Source organism: Salmo salar, unplaced genomic scaffold (genome assembly GCF_905237065.1).
Source record: "Salmo salar unplaced genomic scaffold, Ssal_v3.1, whole genome shotgun sequence".
Classification (NCBI taxonomy): domain Eukaryota; kingdom Metazoa; phylum Chordata; class Actinopteri; order Salmoniformes; family Salmonidae; genus Salmo; species Salmo salar.
Genome location: NW_025547623.1, coordinates 1,895 through 25,642, shown reverse-complemented (window position 1 = coordinate 25,642; position 23,748 = coordinate 1,895). Strand labels below are relative to the sequence as shown.

The 23,748-nt window shown below is 52.1% G+C and overlaps 3 protein-coding genes across 3 annotated transcripts in view; all 3 read left to right on the top strand.

Annotated features, from left to right (window-relative positions):
* Positions 1–10,714, top strand: part of LOC123732103 (trinucleotide repeat-containing gene 6A protein-like) — a 37,722-nt gene extending 27,008 nt beyond the window's left edge. Inside the window, exons 4-7 of the mRNA XM_045711452.1 lie at positions 1,649–1,941; positions 5,313–5,360; positions 6,923–7,017; positions 10,424–10,714. Of these exons, the coding sequence (XP_045567408.1) occupies positions 5,315–5,360; positions 6,923–7,017; positions 10,424–10,714 (432 nt within the window). The 5' untranslated portion in view covers positions 1,649–1,941; positions 5,313–5,314. The remainder of the gene's footprint in view (positions 1–1,648; positions 1,942–5,312; positions 5,361–6,922; positions 7,018–10,423) is intronic.
* A 65-nt stretch (positions 10,715–10,779) lies between these two features.
* LOC123732102 (trinucleotide repeat-containing gene 6A protein) lies at positions 10,780–20,131 on the top strand. The gene is made up of 6 exons (XM_045711451.1): positions 10,780–13,007; positions 14,158–14,382; positions 14,674–14,924; positions 16,989–17,066; positions 18,154–18,333; positions 19,973–20,131. Exons 1-6 carry the CDS (start codon positions 11,948–11,950, stop codon positions 20,129–20,131), a joined length of 1,953 nt encoding a protein of 650 aa, XP_045567407.1. The 5' UTR covers positions 10,780–11,947.
* A 123-nt stretch (positions 20,132–20,254) lies between these two features.
* On the top strand, positions 20,255–23,498 carry LOC123732104 (trinucleotide repeat-containing gene 6A protein-like; the record flags this gene model as incomplete). Its single annotated transcript, XM_045711453.1, has 4 exons — positions 20,255–20,360; positions 21,162–21,295; positions 21,415–21,510; positions 23,405–23,498. Coding segments are annotated over exons 1-4 (430 nt in total), but the record flags the coding sequence as incomplete, so codon positions are not given.
* Between the last annotated feature and the right edge of the window lie 250 nt (positions 23,499–23,748).

Sequence of the window (23,748 nt, the reverse complement as noted above, 5' to 3'; positions counted from 1 at the left end):
CAACACCTAGTCCACATACCAACACCTAACCCAACACCTAGTCCACATAGCCAACACCTAACCCAACACCTAGTCCACATAGCCAACACCTAACCCAACACCTCGTCCACATGCCAGCACCTCGTCCACATACCAGCACCTCGTCCACATGCCAGCACCTTGTCCACATAGCCAACACCTAACCCAACACCTAGTCCACATGCCCGCACCTAACCCAACACCTAGTCCACATGCCCGCACCTAACCCAACACCTAGTCCACATGCCCGCACCTAACCCAGCACCTAGTCCACATACCAACACCTAACCCAGCACCTCGTCCACATGCCAGCACCTCGTCCACATGCCAGCACCTCGTCCACATACCAACACCTAGTCCACATACCAACACCTAACCCAACACCTAGTCCACATACCAACACCTAGTCCACATACCAACACCTAGTCCACATACCAACACCTAACCCAACACCTAGTCCACATACCAACACCTAACCCAACACCTAGTCCACATACCAACACCTAGTCCACATACCAACACCTAGTCCACATACCAACACCTAGTCCACATACCAACACCTAGTCCACATACCAACACCTAGTCCACATACCAACACCTAGTCCACATACCAACACCTAGTCCACATACCAACACCTAACCCAACACCTAGTCCACATACCAGCACCTAGTCCACATGCCAGCACCTCGTCCACATGCCAGCACCTCGTCCACATGCCAGCACCTCGTCCACATGCCAGCACCTCGTCCACATGCCCGCACCTCGTCCACATGCCCGCACCTCGTCCACATGCCCGCACCTAGTCCACATGCTCGCACCTATCCCAACACCTAGTCCACATGCCCGCACCTAACCCAACACCTAGTCCACATGCCCGCACCTAACCCAACACCTAGTCCACATGCCTGCACCTAACCCAACACCTAGTCCACATGCCCGCACCTAACCCAGCACCTAGTCCACATACCAACACCTAACCCAGCACCTAGTCCACATACCAACACCTAGTCCACATACCAACACCTAGTCCACATACCAGCACCTAGTCCACATACCAACACCTAGCTCTCTCCTACCTAGCTCTCCTACCTAGCTTCTCTCTCTGTCTCTGAGGTTTTGTTGCCATGGAGTCAGGTCTTTTCCTAAGCCTGTTGTATAACAGTGACTAGAGTTCCCTGTTCTCACAGTCGTCAGAGTCGAGGAGGGAAGTAACACACTTGTGACTGTAATGTTATCTCTCCTCTCTGGGCTCTCGGCCATGTTTACAAACAGACACACACACATTCTGTTCTCCTGGAAGAGGTGTGGAATTACCAGGCTGACGCTACACTGCCTGGTGTCCATGATATTCTCCAGGGAGGGAGGGAGGGAGGGAGGGAGGGAGGGAGGGGAGAGGGAGAGAGGGAGGGAGAGGATCACTGTCACTAAGTGTGTAGTGTCTGTGTTAGTCAGTGGCTGGATCAGGAGAAGTGTGCAGGCAGCCGAAAGGTTTTAGAAAAGATACCAGAGGAAGTAGAAGTTCTGGTGTCTGACACTCACATAAAAGTACACAGGAGTATCCAACCTAACTCCTTTCTCTCCTCCTCTTCCTCCCTCCCTCCTCTTCCTCCTCCTCCTCTTCCTCTACAGCGTCAGAACATATCAAATCCAGGCAGACTCCTCCTCCTTGGCCTGCCAATCTGAACGAAACGTCCCCACTACACACACACACACACACACACACACACTGCTCCGAGCATCTTCAGAGATGCCAACAGGGTCCCAGCCAGCTGCCAGCCCCTCTCCCAGCCTGCCCCTGTGTGCCCGGCCCTGAGCCCTGACCACAAGCTGACCCCGTGGCTGTAGGAGCCCCACCCCCCAGTGCAGCTGTCCTCCACACAGCCAGGCGGCGCCCTGACCCGGACAGGCAGCGCTACTAACAGGTAATACAATGTAGATTTAGATTACTGTAAACGTACCTTGACTACATCTGAAATGGATCTCTGTTTAGTCCCCTAACTGTTATAAACATTACCTCACCTGGACTACATCTGGATCTCTGTTTAGTCCACTAACTGTCAACACTAAGGTCCTCTATGCCTCAGTGGGTTAGTACTGTCAACACTAAGGTCCTCTATGGCTCAGTAGGTTAGTACTGTCAACACTAAGGTCCTCTATGGCTCAGTAGGTTAGTACTGTCAACACTAAGGTCCTCTATGGCTCAGTAGGTTAGTACTGTCAACACTAAGGTCCTCTATGGCTCAGTAAGTTAGTACTGGCAACACTAAGGTCCTCTATCAGTAGGTTAGTACTGTCAACACTAAGGTCCTCTGGCTCAGTAGGTTAGAACTGTCAACACTAAGGTCCTCTATGGCTCAGTAGGTTAGTACTGTCAACACTAAGGTCCTCTATGTCTCAGTAGGTTAGTACTGTCAACACTAAGGTCCTCTATGGCTCAGTAGGTTAGTACTGTCAACACTAAGGTCCTCTATGGCTCGGTAGGTTATCACTGTCAACACTAAGGTCCTCTATGGCTCAGTAGGTTAGTACTGTCAACACTAAGGTCCTCTATGGCTCAGTAGGTTAGTACTGTCAACACTAAGGTCCTCTATGGCTCAGGATGGTGGTCTGTTTGAAACATGTTGGTATTACAGACTCGGTCAGCGAGTGGTTTGAAAATGTCAGTGAAGACCAGTTTGCCAGTTTGTCCGCGCAAACTCTGAGTCCACGTTCCTGGTAATCCGTCTGGCCCTGCGTCCTTGGGAATGTTGACCTGTTTAAAAGTGTTGCTCACGTCGGCTACAGAGAGCGTGATCACACAGTCATCCGGAACAGCTTGTGCTCTCATGCATGCTTCAGTGTTGCTTGCCTCGAGGCGAACATCAAAGGCATTTAGCTCGTCTGGTAGGATCGATTCACTGGGCAGCTCGCGGCCGGGTCTCCCTTCGTCGTCCGTAATAATTTGCAAGCCCCCTGCCTCATCCGACGAGCGTCAGAGACGATTTCTTATAAGCGTCCGGATTAGTGTCGCGCTCCTTGAAAGCGGCAGCTCCTAGCCTTTAGCTCGACAGTAGTAGTGTCTGGGGGTGGTGGTAGTGTCTACGGGTGGTGGTAGTGTCTGCGGGTGGTGGTAGTGTCTGCGGGTGGTGGTAGTGCCTGCGGGTGGCGGTAGTGCCTGCGGGTGGCGGTAGTGCCTGCGGGTGGCGGCGGTAGTGTGTCTGCGGGTGGCGGCGGTAGTGTGTCTGCGGGTGGCGGCGGTAGTGTGGCGGCGGTAGTGTGTCTGCGGGTGGCGGCGGTAGTGTGGCGGCGGTAGTGTGTCTGCGGGTGGCGGCGGTAGTGTGTCTGCGGGTGGCGGCGGTAGTGTGTCTGCGGGTGGCGGCGGTAGTGTGTCTGCGGGTGGCGGCGGTAGTGTGTCTGCGGGTGGCGGCGGTAGTGTGTCTGCGGGTGGCGGCGGTAGTGTGGCGGCGGTAGTGTGGCGGCGGTAGTGTGGCGGCGGTAGTGTGGCGGGTGGCGGCGGTAGTGTGGCGGGTGGCGGCGGTAGTGTGTCTGCGGGTGGCGGCGGTAGTGTGTCTGCGGGTGGCGGCGGTAGTGTGGCGGCGGGTGGCGGCGGTAGTGTGGCGGCGGGTGGCGGCGGTAGTGTGTCTGCGGGTGGCGGCGGTGGTGTGTCTGCGGGTGGCGGCGGTAGTGTGGCGGCGGTAGTGTGTCTGCGGGTGGCGGCGGTAGTGTGTCTGCGGGTGGCGGCGGTAGTGTGGCGGCGGGTGGCGGCGGTAGTGTGGCGGCGGGTGGCGGCGGTAGTGTGTCTGCGGGTGGCGGCGGTAGTGTGTCTGCGGGTGGCGGCGGTGGTGTGTCTGCGGGTGGCGGCGGTAGTGTGTCTGCGGGTGGCGGCGGTAGTGTGTCTGCGGGTGGCGGCGGTAGTGTGTCTGCGGGTGGCGGTTGTCTCTTCCTGTAAACCCTGCTTTATGTCTTTGGCTGCTTGTCTTCCTGACGCTGTTTTAACATTTAATTGTTTTTCTTCTCTCTCTCTCTCTCTCTCTCCCTCTTTCTCGCTATCCCCTCTCTCTCGCCCTCTCTCTCTCTCTCTCTCTCTCGCTATCCCCTCCCTCCCTCTTTCTCTCTCGCTATCCCCTCTCTCCCTCTTTCTCGCTATCCCCTCTCTCTCGCCCTCTCTCTCTCTCTCTCGCCCTCTCTCTCTCTCGCCCTCTCTCTCTCTCGCCCTCTCTCTCTCGCCCTCTCTCTCTCTCGCCATCCCCTCTCTCTCGCTATCCCCTCTCTCGCTATCCCCTCTCTCCCTCTTTCTCGCTATCCCCTCTCTCTCGCCCTCTCTCTCTCTCGCCATCCCCTCTCTCTCGCTATCCCCTCTCTCCCTCTTTCTCTCTCGCTATCCCCTCTCTCCCTCTTTCTCGCTATCCCCTCTCTCTCGCCCTCTCTCTCTCTCGCCCTCTCTCTCTCTCGCCATCCCCTCTCTCTCGCTTATCCCCTCTCTCCCTCTTTCTCTCTCGCTATCCCCTCTCTCCCTCTTTCTCGCTATCCCCTCTCTCTCGCCCTCTCTCTCTCTCGCCATCCCCTCTCTCTCTCTCGCCATCCCCTCTCTCTCTCTCGCCATCCCCCTCTCTCTCTCTCGCCATCCCCTCTCTCTCTCTCGCCATCCCCTCTCTCTCTCTCGCCATCCCCTCTCTCTCTCTCGCGCCATCCCCTCTCTCTCTCTCTCTCGCCATCCCCTCTCTCTCTCTCTCTCGCCATCCCCTCTCTCTCTCTCTCCGCCATCCCCTCTCTCTCTCTCTCTCGCTATCCCCTCTCTCTCTCTCTCTCGCTATCCCCTCTCCCTCTCTCTCGCTATCCCCTCTCTCTCGCTATCCCTCTCTCTCTCTCTCTCTCTCTCGCTATCCCCTCTCTCTCTCTCTCTCTCGCCATCCCCTCTCTCTCTCTCTCTCGCCATCCCCTCTCTCTCTCTCTCTCGCCATCCCCTCTCTCTCTCTCTCGCCATCCTCTCTCTCTCTCGCCATCCTCTCTCTCTCGCTATCCCTCTCTCTCTCTCGCTATCCCCTCTCTCTCTCTCGCTATCCCCTCTCTCTCTCTCTCTCTCTCTCTCTCGCCATCCCCTCTCTCTCTCTCTCTCTCGCTATCCCCTCTCTCTCTCTCTCTCTCTCTCTCGCTATCCTCTCTCTCTCTCGCCATCCCCTCTCTCTCTCTCTCTCTCTCTCTCGCTATCCTCTCTCTCTCTCGCCATCCCCTCTCTCTCTCTCTCTCTCGCTATCCTCTCTCTCTCTCGCTATCCCCTCTCATTTTCGTTCCTCTCTTCTGTCCTTTATCCTAGGCATGGCTCCAATTCGGGACTCGGTCAGCCACTCCCCTAACCAAACAGGTGACAAACTTTTTTTTTTTTTTTTTACCCTTTGACCTTGACTCTTCTTCTCTCTGCCTTCCTGGACCTCTGCCTATACTACTCCAGTCAGACAACAAGGTCATTCCTGGACCTCTGCCTATACTACTCCAGTCAGACAACAAGGTCATTCCTGGACCTCTGCCTATACTACTCCAGTCAGACAACAAGGTCATTCCTGAAGCCCAGTTGTTCCACTGTATGTTTGTTTTACTCCATGTGTAAGTCTAAGTGTCGAACTGCTTTGCTTTATTCTTGGCCAGGTCGCAGTTGTAAATGAGAACTTGTTTCTCAACTTGCCTACCTGGTTAAGTAAAGGTGAAATACATATAAATTGATCTGATCTCTCTTACGGTTAACCTTTTAAGATCGTCTCACCTTGCTATTCAACTTTTAAAACTACTTTTGTCACAGCATGGGCTCCTTCAAAGGTAGGGTTAGGGTACAACGGGGAGAGGAGGTGGTAGAGGGAGAGGAGGAGGAGGGGAGGAGGAGGAGAGGGTGGGAGGAGGAGAAGGGGGGACATTCTGACTTAGTAGGCAGACTAGACAACATTCTAGGAGAATTGGCAGCCGCCGTGTGTGTGTGTGTGTGTGTGTGACTGGTGAGAAGGAGCGAGTCTTTACAGAAAAGCAGGGTGGCTAATTGCCAGAAGAGAAGAACGGATACAGGAGACATGAAAGGGTTAGTTTAGTACGGAGGAAGAGGTTCTCGTCGTAAAAGAATAAACAGCCCCTCCCTCCTCCCTCTCACCTCTCCCCTCCCCCTCCCTTTCCCGTCTCTCCCTCCCGTCTCTCCCTCCCCCGTCTCCCCTCCCTTTCCCGTCTCTCCCCTCCCCCCCCGGGTTAGAGACACTGGGACTGGGTTAGAGACACTGGGACTGGGTTAGAGACACTGGGACTGGGTTAGAGACACTGGGACTGGGTTAGAGACACTGGGACCGGTTAGAGGGACACTGGGCCGGGCCGGGTTAGAGGGACACTGGGCCGGGCCGGGCTAGAGGGACACTGGGCCGGGCCGGGCTAGAGGGACACTGGGCCGGGCCGGGCTAGAGGGACACTGGGCCGGGCCGGGCTAGAGGGACACTGGGCCGGGCCGGGCTAGAGGGACACTGGGCCGGGCCGGGTTAGAGGGACACTGGGCCGGGTTAGAGGGACACTGGGCCGGGTTAGAGGGACACTGGGCCGGGTTAGAGGGACACTGGGCCGGGCCGGGCTAGAGGGACACTGGGCCGGGCCGGGCTAGAGGGACACTGGGCCGGGCCGGGCTAGAGGGACACTGGGGGCCGGGCCGGGCTAGAGGGACACTGGGAGAGTACTCGTGTTATTGAGATCAGAGAGACATTGGAGCACTTCTACAAGGCACCTTTCCTTCTTCTCGCTCAGTAACAGGTGAACGTCTGGGTTCCACCCCTCCCGTTTCCACCAATCCACACGTCAGATCAATGATTAGTGAAAGAACGTCCTGGTTTGTGTTTGTGTTCTCTTGTGAGCTAACCAAACTTCCACCACCACCCCTTTCGTCTCTCCCCTTTCTGTCCCCAGGTTTGGACCACCCTGGCCTGGATTCGCAGTATGAGAATTGCCCGTGGAGCTCTGGTTCTCCCTGCAGCAGTGACACCAACAGTAACTGGGGCAAGGTGAGGATTCTCTGAGCTTCTCCAAGTGTATATACCGCCATGTTTGTTGTTTTTTTTGGGGGGGGGTTTCACTTGTATTTTAATCTTGGAACGTTATAATGTGAGGCGGTTTACGAGAAACCCGTTCGGATGTCTCGAAAAAAAAATGGAACGGAAATCTAGTTTTTTTTTCTGGTTGTTTTTGAAATCATTTCAATCTTTTACTGTAATGTAAAGAAAGGGAAAAAACTATTGTATGATTTTACTTCAGGAACATTTCCAAGTTTAGTTAGCATGCCCAATGTGAAAACGCTAGCTCAAACTTCCCTGACCTGAGACTGTCGCAGCTAACTGGTTTAGACCAAATAATGAACTAGCTAGTTAGTAATGAAATCAGACTGGTTTTAGACAGAATAGTGAACTAGCTAGTTAGTAATGAAATCAGACTGGTTTAGACCGAATAATGAACTAGCTAGTTAGTAATGAAATCAGACTGGTTTTAGACAGAATAGTGAACTAGCTAGTTAGTAATGAAATCAGACTGGTTTAGACTGAATAATGAACTAGCTAGTTAATGAAATCAGACTGGTTTAGACTGAATAATGAACTAGCTAGTTAGTAATGAAATCAGACTGGTTTTAGACAGAATAGTGAACTAGCTAGTTAGTAATGAAATCAGACTGGTTTAGACAGAATAGTGAACTAGCTAGTTAGTAATGAAATCAGACTGGTTTAGACCGAATAGTGAACTAGCTAGTTAGTAATGAAATCAGACTGGTTTAGACCGAATAAGGAATTAGCTAGTTAGTAATGAAATCAGACTGGTTTAGACAGAATAGTGAACTAGCTAGTTAGTAATGAAATCAGACTGGTTTTAGACAGAATAGTGAACTAGCTAGTTAGTAATGAAATCAGACGGGTTTAGACCGAATAATAAACTAGCTAGTTAGTAAAGTTGTCAGTCAACAACGTGGTTCTGAATACAAGTGGGTCGGCTTGTCATTTGAATCAACAAGTAGTCGTACGCTGTAGCTTGCGTTCATTAAAGCTGTTCACACTTCCTTCCGATGTTGCTTCATCAGTGGGTAGGACTGGGGAAAAAATGACATGAAAATATATTAACAGTATTGCAGTAATTTCAGCAGTTCAGAATTACTTTGGTTTTGGGTAGCAAAGCAATCGCTATCCTATCTTTAATTTGCTGGAAGCGAGAAGCGTCTTGCTCAGTCGTTAGCTGTGTTGGAAGCGAGAAGCTTCTTGCTCTCAGTCGTTAGCTATGTTGGAAGCGAGAAGCTTCTTGCTCTCAGTCGTTAGCTATGTTGGAGCGAGAAGCTTCTTCCTCTCAGTCGTTAGCTGTGTTGGAAATCAGACTGGTTTTAGACAGAATAGTGAACTAGCTAGTTAGTAATGAAATCAGACTGGTTTAGACAGAATAGTGAACTAGCTAGTTAGTAATGAAATCAGACTGGTTTAGACAGAATAGTGAACTAGCTAGTTAGTAATGAAATCAGACTGGTTTAGACAGAATAGTGAACTAGCTAGTTAGTAATGAAATCAGACGGGTTTAGACCGAATAATAAACTAGCTAGTTAGTAAAGTTGTCAGTCAACAACGTGGTTCTGAATACAAGTGGGTCGGCTTGTCATTTGAATCAACAAGTAGTCGTACGCTGTAGCTTGCGTTCATTAAAGCTGTTCACACTTCCTTCCGATGTTGCTTCATCAGTGGGTAGGACTGGGGAAAAAATGACATGAAAATATATTAACAGTATTGCAGTAATTTCAGCAGTTCAGAATTACTTTGGTTTTGGGTAGCAAAGCAATCGCTATCCTATCTTTAATTTGCTGGAAGCGAAGCGTCTTGCTCAGTCGTTAGCTGTGTTGGAAGCGAGAAGCGTCTTGCTCTCAGTCGTTAGCTGTGTTGGAAGCGAGAAGCGTCTTGCTCTCAGTCGTTAGCTGTGTTGGAAGCGAGAAGCGTCTTGCTCTCTGTCGTTAGCTATGTTGGAAGCGAGAAGCTTCTTGCTCTCTGTCGTTAGCTGTGTTGGGCGAGAAGCTTCTTCCTCTCAGTCGTTAGCTATGTTGGGCGAGAAGCTTCTTGCTCTCTGTCGTTAGCTGTGTTGGGCGAGAAGCTTCTTCCTCTGTCGTTAGCTGTGTTGGAAGCGAGAAGCTTCTTCCTCTCTGTCTTTATCTGTGTTTTAGCGAGAAGCTTGTTCCTCTCTGTCGTTAGCTGTGTTGGAAGCGAGAAGCTTCTTGCTCTGTCGTTAGCTGTGTTGGAAGCGAGAAGCTTCTTGCTCTCAGTCGTTAGCTGTGTTGGAAGCGAGAAGCTTCTTGCTCTCAGTCGTTAGCTGTGTTGGGCGAGAAGCTTCTTGCTCTCAGTCGTTAGCTATGTTGGGCGAGAAGCTTCTTGCTCTCAGTCGTTAGCTGTGTTGGAGCGAGAAGCTTCTTGCTCTCAGTCGTTAGCTGTGTTGGGCGAGAAGCTTCTTGCTCTCAGTCGTTAGCTATGTTGGAAGCGAGAAGCTTCTTGCTCTCAGTCGTTAGCTATGTTGGAAGCGAGAAGCTTCTTGCTCTCAGTCGTTAGCTGTGTTGGGCGAGAAGCTTCTTGCCCGTTCCCCTACCCGTTCTGTAACCCGTTCCGCAACGCGCTCCCCTACCCGTTCCCCTACCCGTTCTGTAACCCGTTCCGCAACGCGTTCCCCTACCCGTTCTGTAACCCGTTCCGCAACCCGTTCTGTAACGCGTTCCCCTACCCGTTCCGCAACGCTTTCCGCAACGCGTTCCCCTACCCGTTCTGTAACCCGTTCTGTAACCCGTTCCGCAACCCGTTCCGCAACGCGTTCCCTACCCGTTCTGTAACCCGTTCTGTAACCCGTTCTGTAACCCGTTCCGCAATCCGTTCCGCAACGCTGTTCCCTACCCGTTCTGTAACCCGTTCCGCAACCCGTTCTGTAACCCGTTCCGCAACCCGTTCCTGCTGAATTGAAATGATTGTCATTGTTTTTGTTGTTGTCGTGTTTCATCCAGTGTTGAATATAGTGAAATCAAAAGCATATTTCTTTTAGTGTTTTAATATTTTTGAAGGAATTTAGTCTCCAATTCAAATATATGTATCCTATTGTAAAGTAATTCAAACATTCAATCTCATTGGTGTTTTTCCTCCTAAACCTTTGCGGCTGAAGTCAACTTTAAAAGCCCGTTAAAAACTGGTTCTGATAAAGATATGATTTTAAAAAGATCAGAATTTGGGACCGTTTTTTTTTAGTTTTCAGACGCAATATCCATGTATTTCAGTATCTCTGACTGCCATGTGGATGTTTATACAAGTGTAAAGCGAATTTGGGTCCCTTTTTTAAATTTGTAAATTTTTTTAAAGGCTCGATTTTTATAAATAACGTTTTATTTCTTAATAAAAATTGATTTTTCTTTTCAAGGTGCTGGTAGACTCGGTCTGCAGTGACGCGCCTTCCTCCTCGTCCAACTCGGCATCCGGCAGCAGCTCCGGCAGCGACCCCGAGCTCACCTCAGAATGCATGGACACAGACTCCGCCTCTAGCTCTGGCGGCTCGGAGAAGAACTTGGTCACCGTGATGACGTTGTCGTCGCCGCCCGGCGTTAACGGAGACCGTAACGGGAACCACTTCTCCCCCCTGACGGTGACTAACGGCTGCGCCCCTCCTCCCTGTAGCAGCAGCAATAACGTCATAATGTGTAACGGGCGGTGAAAAGCCCGTGGGGGCGTGACCAACGGCTCGGCGATGAACGCCGGCCCCGACGACAACGACGCCTCCGCCCCGCCGACGGTAGCCGCGGCAACAAGCCGAGCCACCGGGCGTCGGCCAACGGAGCTGGTGTGAACCCCAGCACTTTGAACCCAAATGTTAACCACAGTGCCTGGCCTGGTCCCCAGGGACCCTCTGGCTGTAAGATTGGCCAGCAGGGAGGCTCTCTGGGCTGGGGAGCGATACAGCCGGACAGCCTCTCTCCGTCTCTATCAGAACAACAGCACCACCTCCTGAATGATACTACTGTCAAGACTCACCACCTTAACACTGAAGCGACCAACGGACCAAATAACACTACTAACGCCATAAACACCTCTAGTTTACCAAACTCTACGGGCGGCTCAGTGCAGAGGAACGAATCCGGCTCGGGGCAGCGTTCCTGGGGAGCTGGAGGAGGAGGAGGAGGAGGAGGAGGGTCAGAGCCTGGAGATCAGCTCTCCAACGGGACCCTCTATGGCGCCCAGCACCCCTACAGCGACGGCCTGGCAGGGGGCTTCTCTAAGCCCTGGGGGGTTTCGGGCCCTGGAGACACTGTGAACGGCCAGGGACAGGGCCAGCCCTCCTCCCCTGCTGCTGCTGCTGCTGTTTACAACAGTAAAAATAACAGCAAGACCCCTGTAGGGAGGTGGGACTCTGGCCCCGCTGCTTCCTCCTCTCCTCACAACCTGTCCTTGGGGACTGGAGGAGGTGGGATCAACGGGAACGGAGTGGGTCCTGCTGGCATCCCCCGACCGTGGGGCAGCGCCTCCTCCTCTTCCTCCTGTTCTTCATCTGGCTCCTCCTCCAACAGGCAACCCCCCAATGGGGAGTGGAGCTCGTTGCCCGGCAACAAATCTCAGGATTCCAGCGACGGACGGAAGTCGGGGGGAGGAGCCAACGGCTGGAAGAGTCTTGAAGATGATGCCCTCAGGATGGGAGGAGGAGTGCAGGGACATGCGAGCGGGTGCTGGGGTACGTCTGGAGGCAGTGAGGGGAGCGGGGAGAGCTCTGTAGGCCGTAGCTTAGACCGGGACAGGAACGATCCCCGTCGAAGAGTCCCCCTCCCTGGGTCAACTCAGCAAGTCCTCTCCTGTACAGACGTGGACCCCCGTGTCCTCTGCAACACCGGCTGGGGTCAGACCCCCATACGCCAGAACACAGCCTGGGACGTCACCTCTCCCGCCCCCAGACCCGATGACAGGAAGCCCGGTAACGGAGGCCCTGGCTGGGGATCGAAAAGCCACGCAGCCCGTTCTCAGACCTCCAGCTCTGGAGGATGGGGGGACGGGCCGGGAAATACAAGCCCAGAGTCAGGAGGGCCTGCCTGGGCAGAGCAGAAGACCTTGTCTGGGTGTGGAGACAGAGACAACAAAGGCCCTGGAGGAGAGCGAGGATGGGAGAACAGCAACTCTTCCTCTACCTGGGGTAACAGCCAGAAGGAAGATCAGTCCAACACCTGGACGAACCCTCCTAAACCCCAAAAGCAGCAGAGCTGGGGCGCCCCTAGTGGTGGTGGAGACCGCTCCAGAGGAGGAGGGAGCAGCTACTGGGGCCAGCCCCAGAAGACTAGCGGGTCTGGGGGATGGGACAACGACAGCGACCGTTCGGGGTCTGGAGGATGGGGTGAACCCGGCCACCCGGTCAACACCAACACACACACCGACGACAGCAGCAGCACCTGGGGTGGCAGCGGAGGGTCCAACACCCCTGAACGCCCCAACAACCCTCACTCTGGCTGGGGAGAGCCCTCCGTATCCATCCCCGGACCCAAGCCCCAGAACCACCAGACCCAAGGGGGGATGGGGCGAGTCGGCCATGAAGCCCAACCACCCTTCTCAGAACTGGGGAGACCCGGCGCCCCCTTCCGATTGGGGTAAAAGCCCAGACTCTAATTCCAACCCTGGCCAGGACCCTAGAGGACTTCCACCAGGTGGTCCCCAACCCTCAGGTCCCGGAGGTTCCAAACCCAGCGGCTGGACTGGAGGGGCGGTCCCTGTTGGATCCTCCCACAAAGAGGAGGAGCCTACCGGGTGGGAGGAGCCTAGTCCAGAGTCGGTGAGGAGACGGATGGAGATCGACGACGGGACGTCGGCATGGGGAGACCCCAACAAATACAACTGTAGCGGGGTTAATATGTGGAACAAGACCAGCCAATCAGAGCAGGATGCCATGGTCATGACCAAACCCCCGCAGACCCAGCAGCCCCCACCACCCCTGAACAACATGGCCGACAAGGACAAGACCTGCAGCCCTGGTGAGTGGAGGGAGCTTTACACACACACACACACTAAGGGGAGGTGGAGGACACTGTGTGTGTGTGTGTGTGTGTGTTTGGGTTGCGTCATCCTTCTGGAATGTTCTACAGCATTGATTTTTCTCTCTGAGCTGTGAGAGCAGGCAGAAACACAGACCTTTGTTTGGTCTGAAATACAGAGAGTTCCAGGGTGGGTGGGGACTGAGAGAAAGGGGGATGACTGAGACAGAAAGGGGGAGACTGACAGGGAGAGAGAGACAGAAAGGGGGGAGACTGAAAGGGCTGTATAAAACCACTCCCAGATCCAGGGCTCTATATAAATTACTCCCAGATCCAGGGCTCTATATAATCCACTCCCAGATCCAGGGCTCTATATAAACCACTCCCAGATCCAGGGCTCTATATAAACCACTCCCAGATCCAAGGCTCTATATAAACCACTCCCAGATCCAGGGCTCTATATAAACCACTCCCAGATCCAGGGCTCTATATAAACCACTCCCAGATCCAGGGCTCTATATAAACCACTCCCAGATCCAGGGCTCTATATAAACCACTCCCAGATCCAGGGCTCTATATAAACCCCTCCCAGATCCAGGGCTCTATATAAACCCCTCCCAGATCCAGGGCTCTATATAAACCCCTCCCAGGTCCAGGGCTCTATATAAACCCCTCCCAGGTCCAGGGCTCTATATAAATCCCTCCCAGGTCCAGGGCTCTATATAATCCACTCCCAGATCCAGGGCTCTATATAAACCACTCCCAGATCCAGGGCTCTATATAAACCACTCCCAGATCCAGGGCTCTATATAAACCCCTCCCAGATCCAGGGCTCTATATAAACCCCTCCCAGATCCAGGGCTCTATATAAATCCCTCCCAGATCCAGGGCTCTATATAAATCACTCCCAGATAGCCTCATGCTAGGCGCTAAACGCTAGCCTCATGCTAGGCGCTAAACGCTAGCCTCATGCTAGGCGCTAAACGACTGTTATTGATCCGTCTGAGACTAGAAGCCCAGCTCGTCTGTTATTGATCAGTACAACAGCAGAGTTCAGAAGGTACAAAGTTACCTGCCATTTAGGAATCTCCATCTCACATACCTCCGCCTCTCTCCCCTCTTTCCTCTCCCCCCCCTCTCCTGCCTCCAGGCTGGGGTGAACAGTACGGAGGTCCCCAGAAGATGGAGTCAGGAACGTGGTGTGAGCCGTCAGGCCCCCCTGTCTCTGTGGACAACGGGACATCGGCCTGGGGGAAACCCATGGACACCAGCTCCACCTGGGAGGAGCTGGGACACAGAGGGGACAGAGACAGAGGGGACAACTCTGGGACGGGAGGCTGGGAAGGACCTGGACCACAGAACCACCACAAACCTGGTGAGACACACACACACACATCCCCTCGTCTCCCCCCGGGTCCCGTCTCCCCCCGGGTCCCGGCTCCCTCCGGGTCCCGTCCCCCCGGGTCCCGTCCCCCTCGTCTCCCCGGGCCCGTCCCCCTCGTCTCCCCCGGGTCCCCTCCCCCGGGTCCCGTCCCCCCTCGTCTCCCTCCGGGTCCCGTCCCCCGGGTCCCGTCCCCCTCGTCTCCCCCGGGTCCCGTCCCCCTTGTCTCCCTGTTCTCTCTCCAGGGTTTCATCCCTTTCGTCCTCTCTCCCCTCCTCTCTCCAGGTCCCAAGCCCATGCACCAGCAGGAGAGTAATACCTGGTGTGGTGAGGAGGTGTCGTGCCAGTCCAGTTGGGAACCAGAGGAGGAGGTGGAGATCGGGATGTGGAGCAACGCCCCAAGTCACCGAGACCGGGAGAGAGACGGTCACAGAGAGAACCACAGAGACCGGGAGAGAGACGGCCACGGTCAGGACAACAGGAACAATGGGCCCCAGCAACACAGCTGGAACTACATGAAGAAAATCCCTCCTAAGGTATTACTGTGAAGGTCATTAACCAGGTCTCTCTCTCTGTGTAGGATTTTAACCAGGTCTCTCTGTGTAGGATATTAACCAGGTCTCTCTGTGTAGGATATTAACCGGGTCTCTCTCTCTGTGTAGGATATTAACCAGGTCTCTCTGTGTAGGATATTAACCAGGTCTCTCTGTGTAGGATATTAACCGGGTCTCTCTCTCTGTGTAGGATATTAACCGGGTCTCTCTCTGTGTAGGATATTAACCGGGTCTCTCTCTCTGTGTAGGATATTAACCAGGTCTCTCTCTCTGTGTAGGATATTAACCAGGTCTCTCTGTGTAGGATATTAACCAGGTCTCTCTGTGTAGGATATTAACCAGGTCTCTCTGTGTAGGATATTAACCAGGTCTCTCTGTGTAGGATATTAACCAGGTCTCTCTGTGTAGGATATTAACCAGGTCTCTCTGTGTAGGATATTAACCGGGTCTCTCTCTGTGTAGGATATTAACCAGGTCTCTCTGTGTAGGATATTAACCAGGTCTCTCTGTGTAGGATATTAACCAGGTCTCTCTGTGTAGGATATTAACCGGGTCTCTCTCTCTGTGTAGGATATTAACCAGGTCTCTCTGTGTAGGATATTAACCAGGTCTCTCTGTGTAGGATATTAACCAGGTCTCTCTGTGTAGGATATTAACCGGGTCTCTCTCTCTGTGTAGGATATTAACCGGGTCTCTCTCTCTGTGTAGGATATTAACCGGGTCTCTCTCTCTGTGTAGGATATTAACCAGGTCTCTCTGTGTAGGATATTAACCAGGTCTCTCTGTGTAGGATATTAACCAGGTCTCTCTCTCTGTGTAGGATATTAACCAGGTCTCTCTCTCTGTGTAGGATATTAACCAGGTCTCTCTCTCTGTGTAGGATATTAACCAGGTCTCTCTGTGTAGGATATTAACCAGGTCTCTCTGTGTAGGATATTAACCGGGTCTCTCTGTGTAGGATATTAACCGGGTCTCTCTGTGTAGGATATTAACCGGGTCTCTCTCTCTGTGTAGGATATTAACCGGGTCTCTCTCTCTGTGTAGGATATTAACCGGGTCTCTCTCTCTGTGTAGGATATTAACCGGGTCTCTCTCTCTGTGTAGGATATTAACCGGGTCTCTCTCTCTGTGTAGGATATTAACCAGGTCTCTCTCTCTGTGTAGGATATTAACCGGGTCTCTCTGTGTAGGATATTAACCGGGTCTCTCTCTCTGTGTAGGATATTAACCGGGTCTCTCTCTCTGTGTAGGATATTAACCAGGTCTCTCTGTGTAGGATATTAACCAGGTCTCTCTGTGTAGGATATTAACCGGGTCTCTCTCTCTGTGTAGGATATTAACCGGTCTCTCTCTCTGTGTAGGATATTAACCGGGTCTCTCTCTCTGTGTAGGATATTAACCGGTCTCTCTCTCGTGTAGGATATTAACCGGGTCTCTCTGTGTAGGATATTAACCGGGTCTCTCTCTCTGTGTAGGATATTAACCGGGTCTCTCTCTCTGTGTAGGATATTAACCGGTCTCTCTCTCTGTGTAGGATATTAACCGGGTCTCTCTCTCTGTGTAGGATATTAACCGGTCTCTCTCTCTGTGTAGGATATTAACCGGGTCTCTCTCTCTGTGTAGGATATTAACCGGGTCTCTCTCTCTGTGTAGGATATTAACCGGTCTCTCTCTCTGTGTAGGATATTAACCGGGTCTCTCTCGCTGTGTAGGATATTAACCGGTCTCTCTCTCTGTGAAGGATATTAACCGGCCTCTCTCTGTGTAGGATATTAACCGGTCTCTCTGTGTAGGATATTAACCGGTCTCTCTCTGTGAAGGATATTAACCGGGTCTCTCACTCTGTGTAGGATATTAACCGGGTCTCTCTGTGTAGGATATTAACCGGGTCTCTCACTCTGTGTAGGATATTAACCGGGTCTCTCTGTGTAGGATATTAACCGGGTCTCTCTCTGTGAAGGATATTAACCGGTCTCTCTCTCTGTGTAGGATATTAACCGGGTCTCTCTGTGTAGGATATTAACCGGGTCTCTCTCTGTGTTTCAGATGAACAAATCAGTGAACAAGCAGGAGGATGCCTGGATGACCCAGTTTGTTAAACAGTTCAACAACATGAACTACGTTGTGAGTATGCAGCCTTGAACCTTGAACCCTCAAAATCAAATGCTGTTTTTTGTAACAACTCACCGAATACAACAGGCGTAGTAGAACTTTACCGTGAAACGCTGACTGACGAGCCCTTCCCCGACGACCGACGGAGCCCTTCCCCCGACGGAGCCCTTCCGGCCCGACGGAGCCCTTCCCCCGACGGAGCCCTTCCCCCCGACGGAGCCCTTCCCCCGACGGAGCCCTTCCCCCCGACGGAGCCCTTCCCCCGACGGAGCCCTTCCCCGACGACCCGACGGAACCCTTCTCCCCGACGACCCGACGGAGCCCTAGCACTACGCAGCTGATTTTTAATAACCAACTCTTCATCAAACTTTTTGATTTATTTCAATCAGCTGGTTTCTCCACTTTGGGATGTGAAGTCCTAAATGGAGGTTAGGAATTGTCCTTCTGTTGGTCCAGAAGTGCTTGGTGGTCACATGAGATAATAGTATGATCTTTCTGCACCAAAAATAAAGATAGAAACTCAAGAAAAGTTGTTAAATAGCGAAGAGGGGGTTGGAACTCGTCAGATGTCGCCCTTCAGGGTAATCTGTTCCCTGAACCCGACCCTTCAGGTGGGACTGTAACCGGTCTTGGGTTTTCTGTTCCCTGAACCCGACCCTTCAGGTGGGACTGTAACCGGTCTTGGGTTTTCTGTTCCCTGAACCCGACCCTTCAGGTGGGACTGTAACCGGTCTTGGGTTTTCTGTTCCCTGAACCCGACCCTTCAGGTGGGACTGTAACAGGCCTTGGGTGGACTTATGTGTAACAGATCTGCCTGCTAGGACCTGAGAGCGAGATGATAAATAATTGTACAATTTCTGCTGCTGCACTTGCAAACCTCTGCCTCCAGGGGCAGCAGCACTACCACTAGACAAGCCCCCAGCACATTAGTGGACTCTCTCTCTTTCTCGCTCTCTCTTTCGCTCTCTCTTTCGCTCTCTCTTTCGCTCTCTCTCTCTCTCTCTCTCTCGCCTCTCTCTCGTCTCTCTCTCTCTCGTCTCTCTCTCGTCTCTCTCTCTCTCGTCTGACCTATCTTTCCCTCTCTCTGTCCATCCCCTAGAGGGACTCTCCTGAAGACTTGTCGAAGAGCAATAAGATGGAGATGGGAGGAGGGATGATGTCAGACAAGCGTATGGATGTGAACATGGGAGAGTACAGTGGAGTGATGGGGAAAAACCCTGCCTCCAGGCACCAGATTCACAAAGAGCCTTCCATGGAGAGAAGCCCTTACTACGACAAGGTACTGTCTTGTGTGTTGCTCTTTCCTCTGTCTGTGTGGTGTACCGTCTCCCAGCGCTGCACTGCCCCCCTGGTGGTAGCTCAGTGTTATATCAGAATGTAGCCCCCTGGTGGTAGCTCAGTGTTATATCAGAATGTAGCCCCTGGTGGTAGCTCAGTGATATATCAGAATGTAGCCCCCTGGTGGTAGCTCAGTGTTATATCAGAATGTAGTCCCCTGGTGGTAGCTCAGTGTTATATCAGAATGTAGTCCCCTGGTGGTAGCTCAGTGTTATATCAGAATGTAGTCCCCTGGTGGTAGCTCAGTGATATATCAGAATGTAGTCCCCTGGTGGTAGCTCAGTGTTATATCAGAATGTAGTCCCCTGGTGGTAGCTCAGTGATATATCAGAATGTAGTCCCCTGGTGGTAGCTCAGTGATATATCAGAATGTAGTCCCCTGGTGGTAGCTCAGTGATATATCAGAATGTAGTCCCCTGGTGGTAGCTCAGTGTTATATCAGAATGTAGTCCCCTGGTGGTAGCTCAGTGATATATCAGAATGTAGTCCCCTGGTGGTAGCTCAGTGTTATATCAGAATGTAGTCCCCTGGTGGTAGCTCAGTGATATATCAGAATGTAGTCCCCTGGTGGTAGCTCAGTGTTATATCAGAATGTAGTCCCCTGGTGGTAGCTCAGTGTTATATCAGAATGTAGTCCCCTGGTGGTAGCTCAGTGATATATCAGAATGTAGCCCCCTGGTGGTAGCTCAGTGATATATCAGAATGTAGTCCCCTGGTGGTAGCTCAGTGATATATCAGAATGTAGTCCCCTGGTGGTAGCTCAGTGATATATCAGAATGTAGTCCCCTGGTGGTAGCTCAGTGTTATATCAGAATGTAGTCCCCTGGTGGTAGCTCAGTGTTATATCAGAATGTAGTCCCCTGGTGGTAGCTCAGTGTTATATCAGAATGTAATCCCCTGGTGGTAGCTCAGTGATATATCAGAATGTAGTCCCCCCCTGGTGGTAGCTCAGTGTTATATCAGAATGTAGTCCCCTGGTGGTAGCTCAGTGTTATATCAGAATGTAGTCCCCTGGTGGTAGCTCAGTGATATATCAGAATGTATTCCCTGGTGGTAGCTCAGTGATATATCAGAATGTAGTCCCCTGGTGGTAGCTCAGTGTTATATCAGAATGTAGTCCCCTGGTGGTAGCTCAGTGTTATATCAGAATGTAGTCCCCTGGTGGTAGCTCAGTGATATATCAGAATGTAGTCCCCTGGTGGTAGCTCAGTGTTATATCAGAATGTATTCCCCTGGTGGTAGCTCAGTGTTATATCAGAATGTAGTCCCCTGGTGGTAGCTCAGTGTTATATCAGAATGTAGTCCCCTGGTGGTAGCTCAGTGACATAAAAAAGCTTTGGCTTTCTTTCTCCTGTCGCTTCTCTGGCTTCCTCTCCTCCTGTTGTCTTTCTCCCTCCATCCTCTGGGGCCTCCTCTCTCCTCCCTCCTTCTCTTTCTCCCTCCATCCTCTGGGGCCTCCTCTCCTCCCTCTCTTTCTCCCTCCATCCTCTGGGGCCTCCTCTCCTCCTGCTGTCTTTCTCTCTCCTCCCCTTGATTTCCACGATGTCATGCCTCTTCCTCATCTGTCCTTGCCTCTGCAGCTCTCCCTGCCGCTCTCTGCTTACGATAGATCCGCCTCGGAGGAGCTCTCCTCCAATCACGGCATGAGCTTTTCCCCCTCCCACTCTGCTCAGCCTATCCCCTCTCTCTGCTCAGGGCAGGCTCCCACCCCTCTGTCTCTGAGGCTGGTAGGCAGGTGAGTGGTTACTGCTGCTCTTGAATATAGTGTGTGTGTGAACAATCTGTCTGAAGTGTGTGTATCCTGTGTGTTTGTCTTCTTAACGTGTGTGTGTGTGTGTGTGTGTTTTCAGAATGTAAATTCCATGTACGGCAGCAGTGTAGCCCCGTCTCATAACGCTCCCCAGCCCCTCAACTCAGCCCAGAACAATCTCCGTAACCAAGTGCCTCCACCCGTCCCTGTCCTCTCAGGTCACACACCACACACACACACACACACACACACACACACACACACACACACACACACACCTGGTGTGATTATCTAAAAATGTGAACCAGAAGGTCCCTTTTAAAGGGGATGTGAACCAGGGGGTCCCTTTTAAAGGGGATGTGAACCAGGGGGTCCCTTTTAAAGGGGATGTGAACCAGGGGTCCCTTTTAAAGGGGATGTGAACCAGGGGTCCTTTTAAAGGGGATGTGAACCAGGGGGTCCCTTTTAAAGGGGATGTGAACCAGGGGGTCCCTTTTAAAGGGGATGTGAACCAGGGGGTCCCTTTTTTAAGGGGATGTGAACCAGGGGGTCCCTTTTTAAAGGGGATGTGAACCAGGGGGTCCCTTTTTAAAGGGGATGTGAACCAGGGGGTCCCTTTTAAAGGGGATGTGAACCAGGGGGTCCCTTTTAAAGGGGATGTGAACCAGGGGGTCCCTTTTTAAAGGGGATGTGAACCAGGGGGTCCCTTTTAAAGGGGATGTGAACCAGGGGGTCCCTTTTAAAGGGGGATGTTCAGCCTCCTGAAGGTCCAACAATATTCTCCCCATTGCCTTATTATTGACATCTCTACTGATCTAGTTGTCCTCCCAGTGCAGGAGGTCTGAGTCTGTAATACTGATCTAGCTGTCCTCCCAGTGCAGGAGGTCTGAGTCTGTCCTACTGATCTAGCTGTCCTCCCAGTGCAGGAGGTCTGAGTCTGTAATACTGATCTAGCTGTCCTCCCAGTGCAGGAGGTCTGAGTCTATAATACTGATCTAGTTGGCGTGACTGTGTTCCAGGTCCCTCCTCTCTACTGAAGTACCCTCCCAGTGCAGGAGGTCTGAACCTGTTTGGTCCACAGCAGGTCGCTGTTCTCAACCAGCTGTCTCAGCTCAACCAGCTGTCTCAACTCAACCAGCTTAACCAGTTACAGGTGAACACACACACACACACACACACACACACACACACACACCTCTCTAACACTTAATTCCAGTGAACTGGGATGTAAAATGTTGTGTAGTTCCTGACGAGGTGGTTTTGTCTCCGCAGCGTCTCCTCCTCCAGTCGCAGCAGCAGCAGAGGACCATGCCTGGTGGACAGCAGCAGAATCACAGACCCATCCCTGGTGGACACCAGCAGCAACAGGTACATACTGGCTCTCTGTCTGGCTGGCTCTGTGTCTGGCTGGCTGTGTCTCTGTGTCTGGCTGTGTCTCTGTCTGGCTGGCTGTGTCTCTGTGTCTGGCTGTGTCTCTGTGTCTGGCTGTGTCTCTGTGTCTGGCTGTGTCTCTGTGTCTGGCTGTGTCTCTGTCTGGCTGGCTGGCTCTGTGTCTGGCTGTGTCTCTGTGTCTGGCTGTGTCTCTGTGTCTGGCTGTGTCTCTGTGTCTGGCTGTGTCTCTGTGTCTGGCTGTGTCTCTGTGTCTGGCTGTGTCTCTCTGTCTGGCTGTGGCTCTGTCTGTGTCTGTGTCTGGCTGTGGCTCTGTCTGTGTCTGTGTCTGGCTGTGGCTCTGTCTGTCTGGCTGGCTGTGGCTCTGTCTGTCTGGCTGGCTGTGGCTCTGTCTGTCTGGCTGGCTGTGGCTCTGTCTGTCTGGCTGGCTGTGGCTCTGTCTAATGCTGTAGTCTGTATATAGTCTAGTACAGACTAATGGGGCAGTCTGTATGTGGGGCAGTCTGTATGTGGGGCAGTCTGTGTCTAGGGCAGTCTGTGTCTAGGGTAGTCTGTATATGGGGCAGTCTGTGTCTAGGGTAGTCTGTGTCTAGGGTAGTCTGTGTCTAGGGTAGTCTGTGTCTAGGGTAGTCTGTATACGGGGCAGTCTGTCTCGTAAAGGGGCAGTCTGTCTGTATACCGGGCAGTCTGTCTGTATATGGGGCAGTCTGTATATGGGGCAGTCTGTATATGGTGCAGTCTGTATATGGGGCAGTCTGTATATAGTACAGTACAGACTAATGGTGCAGTCTGTATATAGGGTAGTCTGTATATAGGTAGTCTGTATATAGGGTAGTCTGTATATAGGGTAGTCTGTATATAGGGCAGTCTGTATGTAGGGCAGTCTGTATATGGGGCAGTCTGTATATAGTCTAGTACAGACTAATGGGGCAGTCTGTATATGGGGCAGTCTGTATATGGGGCAGTCTGTATAAGGGTAGTACAGACTAATGGGGCAGTCTGTGTATATGGAAGTCTGTATATTGGAAGTCTGTATATGGGGCAGTCCGTATATAGTATAGTACAGACTAATGGGCAGTCTGTGTATAGGGTAGTCTGTATATAGGGTAGTCTGTATATGGGGCAGTCTGTATATGGGATAGTCTGTATATAATACAGACTAATGGGGTAATCTGTATATGGGGTAATCTGTATTGGGGTAATCTGTATATGGGGTAGTCTGTATTGGGGTAATCTGTATATGGGGTAGTCTGTATATGGGGTAGTCTGTGTATGGGGTAGTCTGTGTATAGGGCAGTCTGTATATAGGGCAGTCTGTATATAGGGCAGTCTGTATATAGGGCAGTCTGTATATGGGGCAGTCTGTATATAGGGTAGTACAGACTAATGGGGCAGTCTGTATATGGGGCAGTCTGTATATGGGGCAGTCTGTATATGGGGCAGTCTGTATATGGGGCAGTCTGTATATGGGGCAGTCTGTATATGGGGCAGTCTGTATATGGGGTAGTCTGTTATACGGTAGTCTGTATATAGGGGCAGTCTGTGTATACGTTAGTCTGTATATAGGGCAGTCTGTATATGGGGGCAGTCTGTATATGGGGCAGCTCTGTATATGGGGCAGTCTGTATATGGGGCAGTCTGTATATGGGGCAGTCTGTATTTGGGGTAGTCTGTGTATACGGCAGTCTGTATATGGGGCAGTCTGTATAAGGGGTAGTCTGTGTATACGGCAGTCTGTATATGGGGCAGTCTGTATATGGGGCAGTCTGTGTATACGGCAGTCTGTATATGGGGCAGTCTGTATATAGTACAGAGCTAATGGTGCAGTATGTGCCGTTGTGTAAATCTAACCCCTCCCTCTCTGTGTGTGCAGGGCCGTCCTATTGGTTCGTCCCAGTCGATGATGCAGCCTCCGCATCACCTTGACCCCTCCCTCCTGAAGCAGAACCCCGCCCACCAGCCCCATAGTCCTACATGGACAACTACATGCCCCAGAATGCATCTGAGCTGCAGAAGGAGCCCAACTCCATGGGCTCTTTACCAACTTCCCTTTAGGTAGGCCTTCATGATGCCTGATGGGAAATATCAACCTGATAATTTAATAGGGTCCTCACACCCCAGGGGGGCCTGTGATAGACTAGTGTCCTGTCCAGGGGGTGTCCTGGTACATCAAGCTGTCTCACTACAGAAACAGGAGATAGACATGTGTCCTGTCCA

Coding starts and splice junctions, on each gene's coding strand:
- LOC123732102 (XM_045711451.1), top strand. CDS start 11,948: ATGACAGGAAGCCCGGTAACGGAGGCCCTGGCTGGGGATCGAAAAGCC. Junction 14,925..16,988: donor TGAAGAAAATCCCTCCTAAG/GTATTACTGTGA, acceptor TCTGTGTTTCAG/ATGAACAAATCAGTGAACAA. Junction 17,067..18,153: donor TCAACAACATGAACTACGTT/GTGAGTATGCAG, acceptor TCCATCCCCTAG/AGGGACTCTCCTGAAGACTT.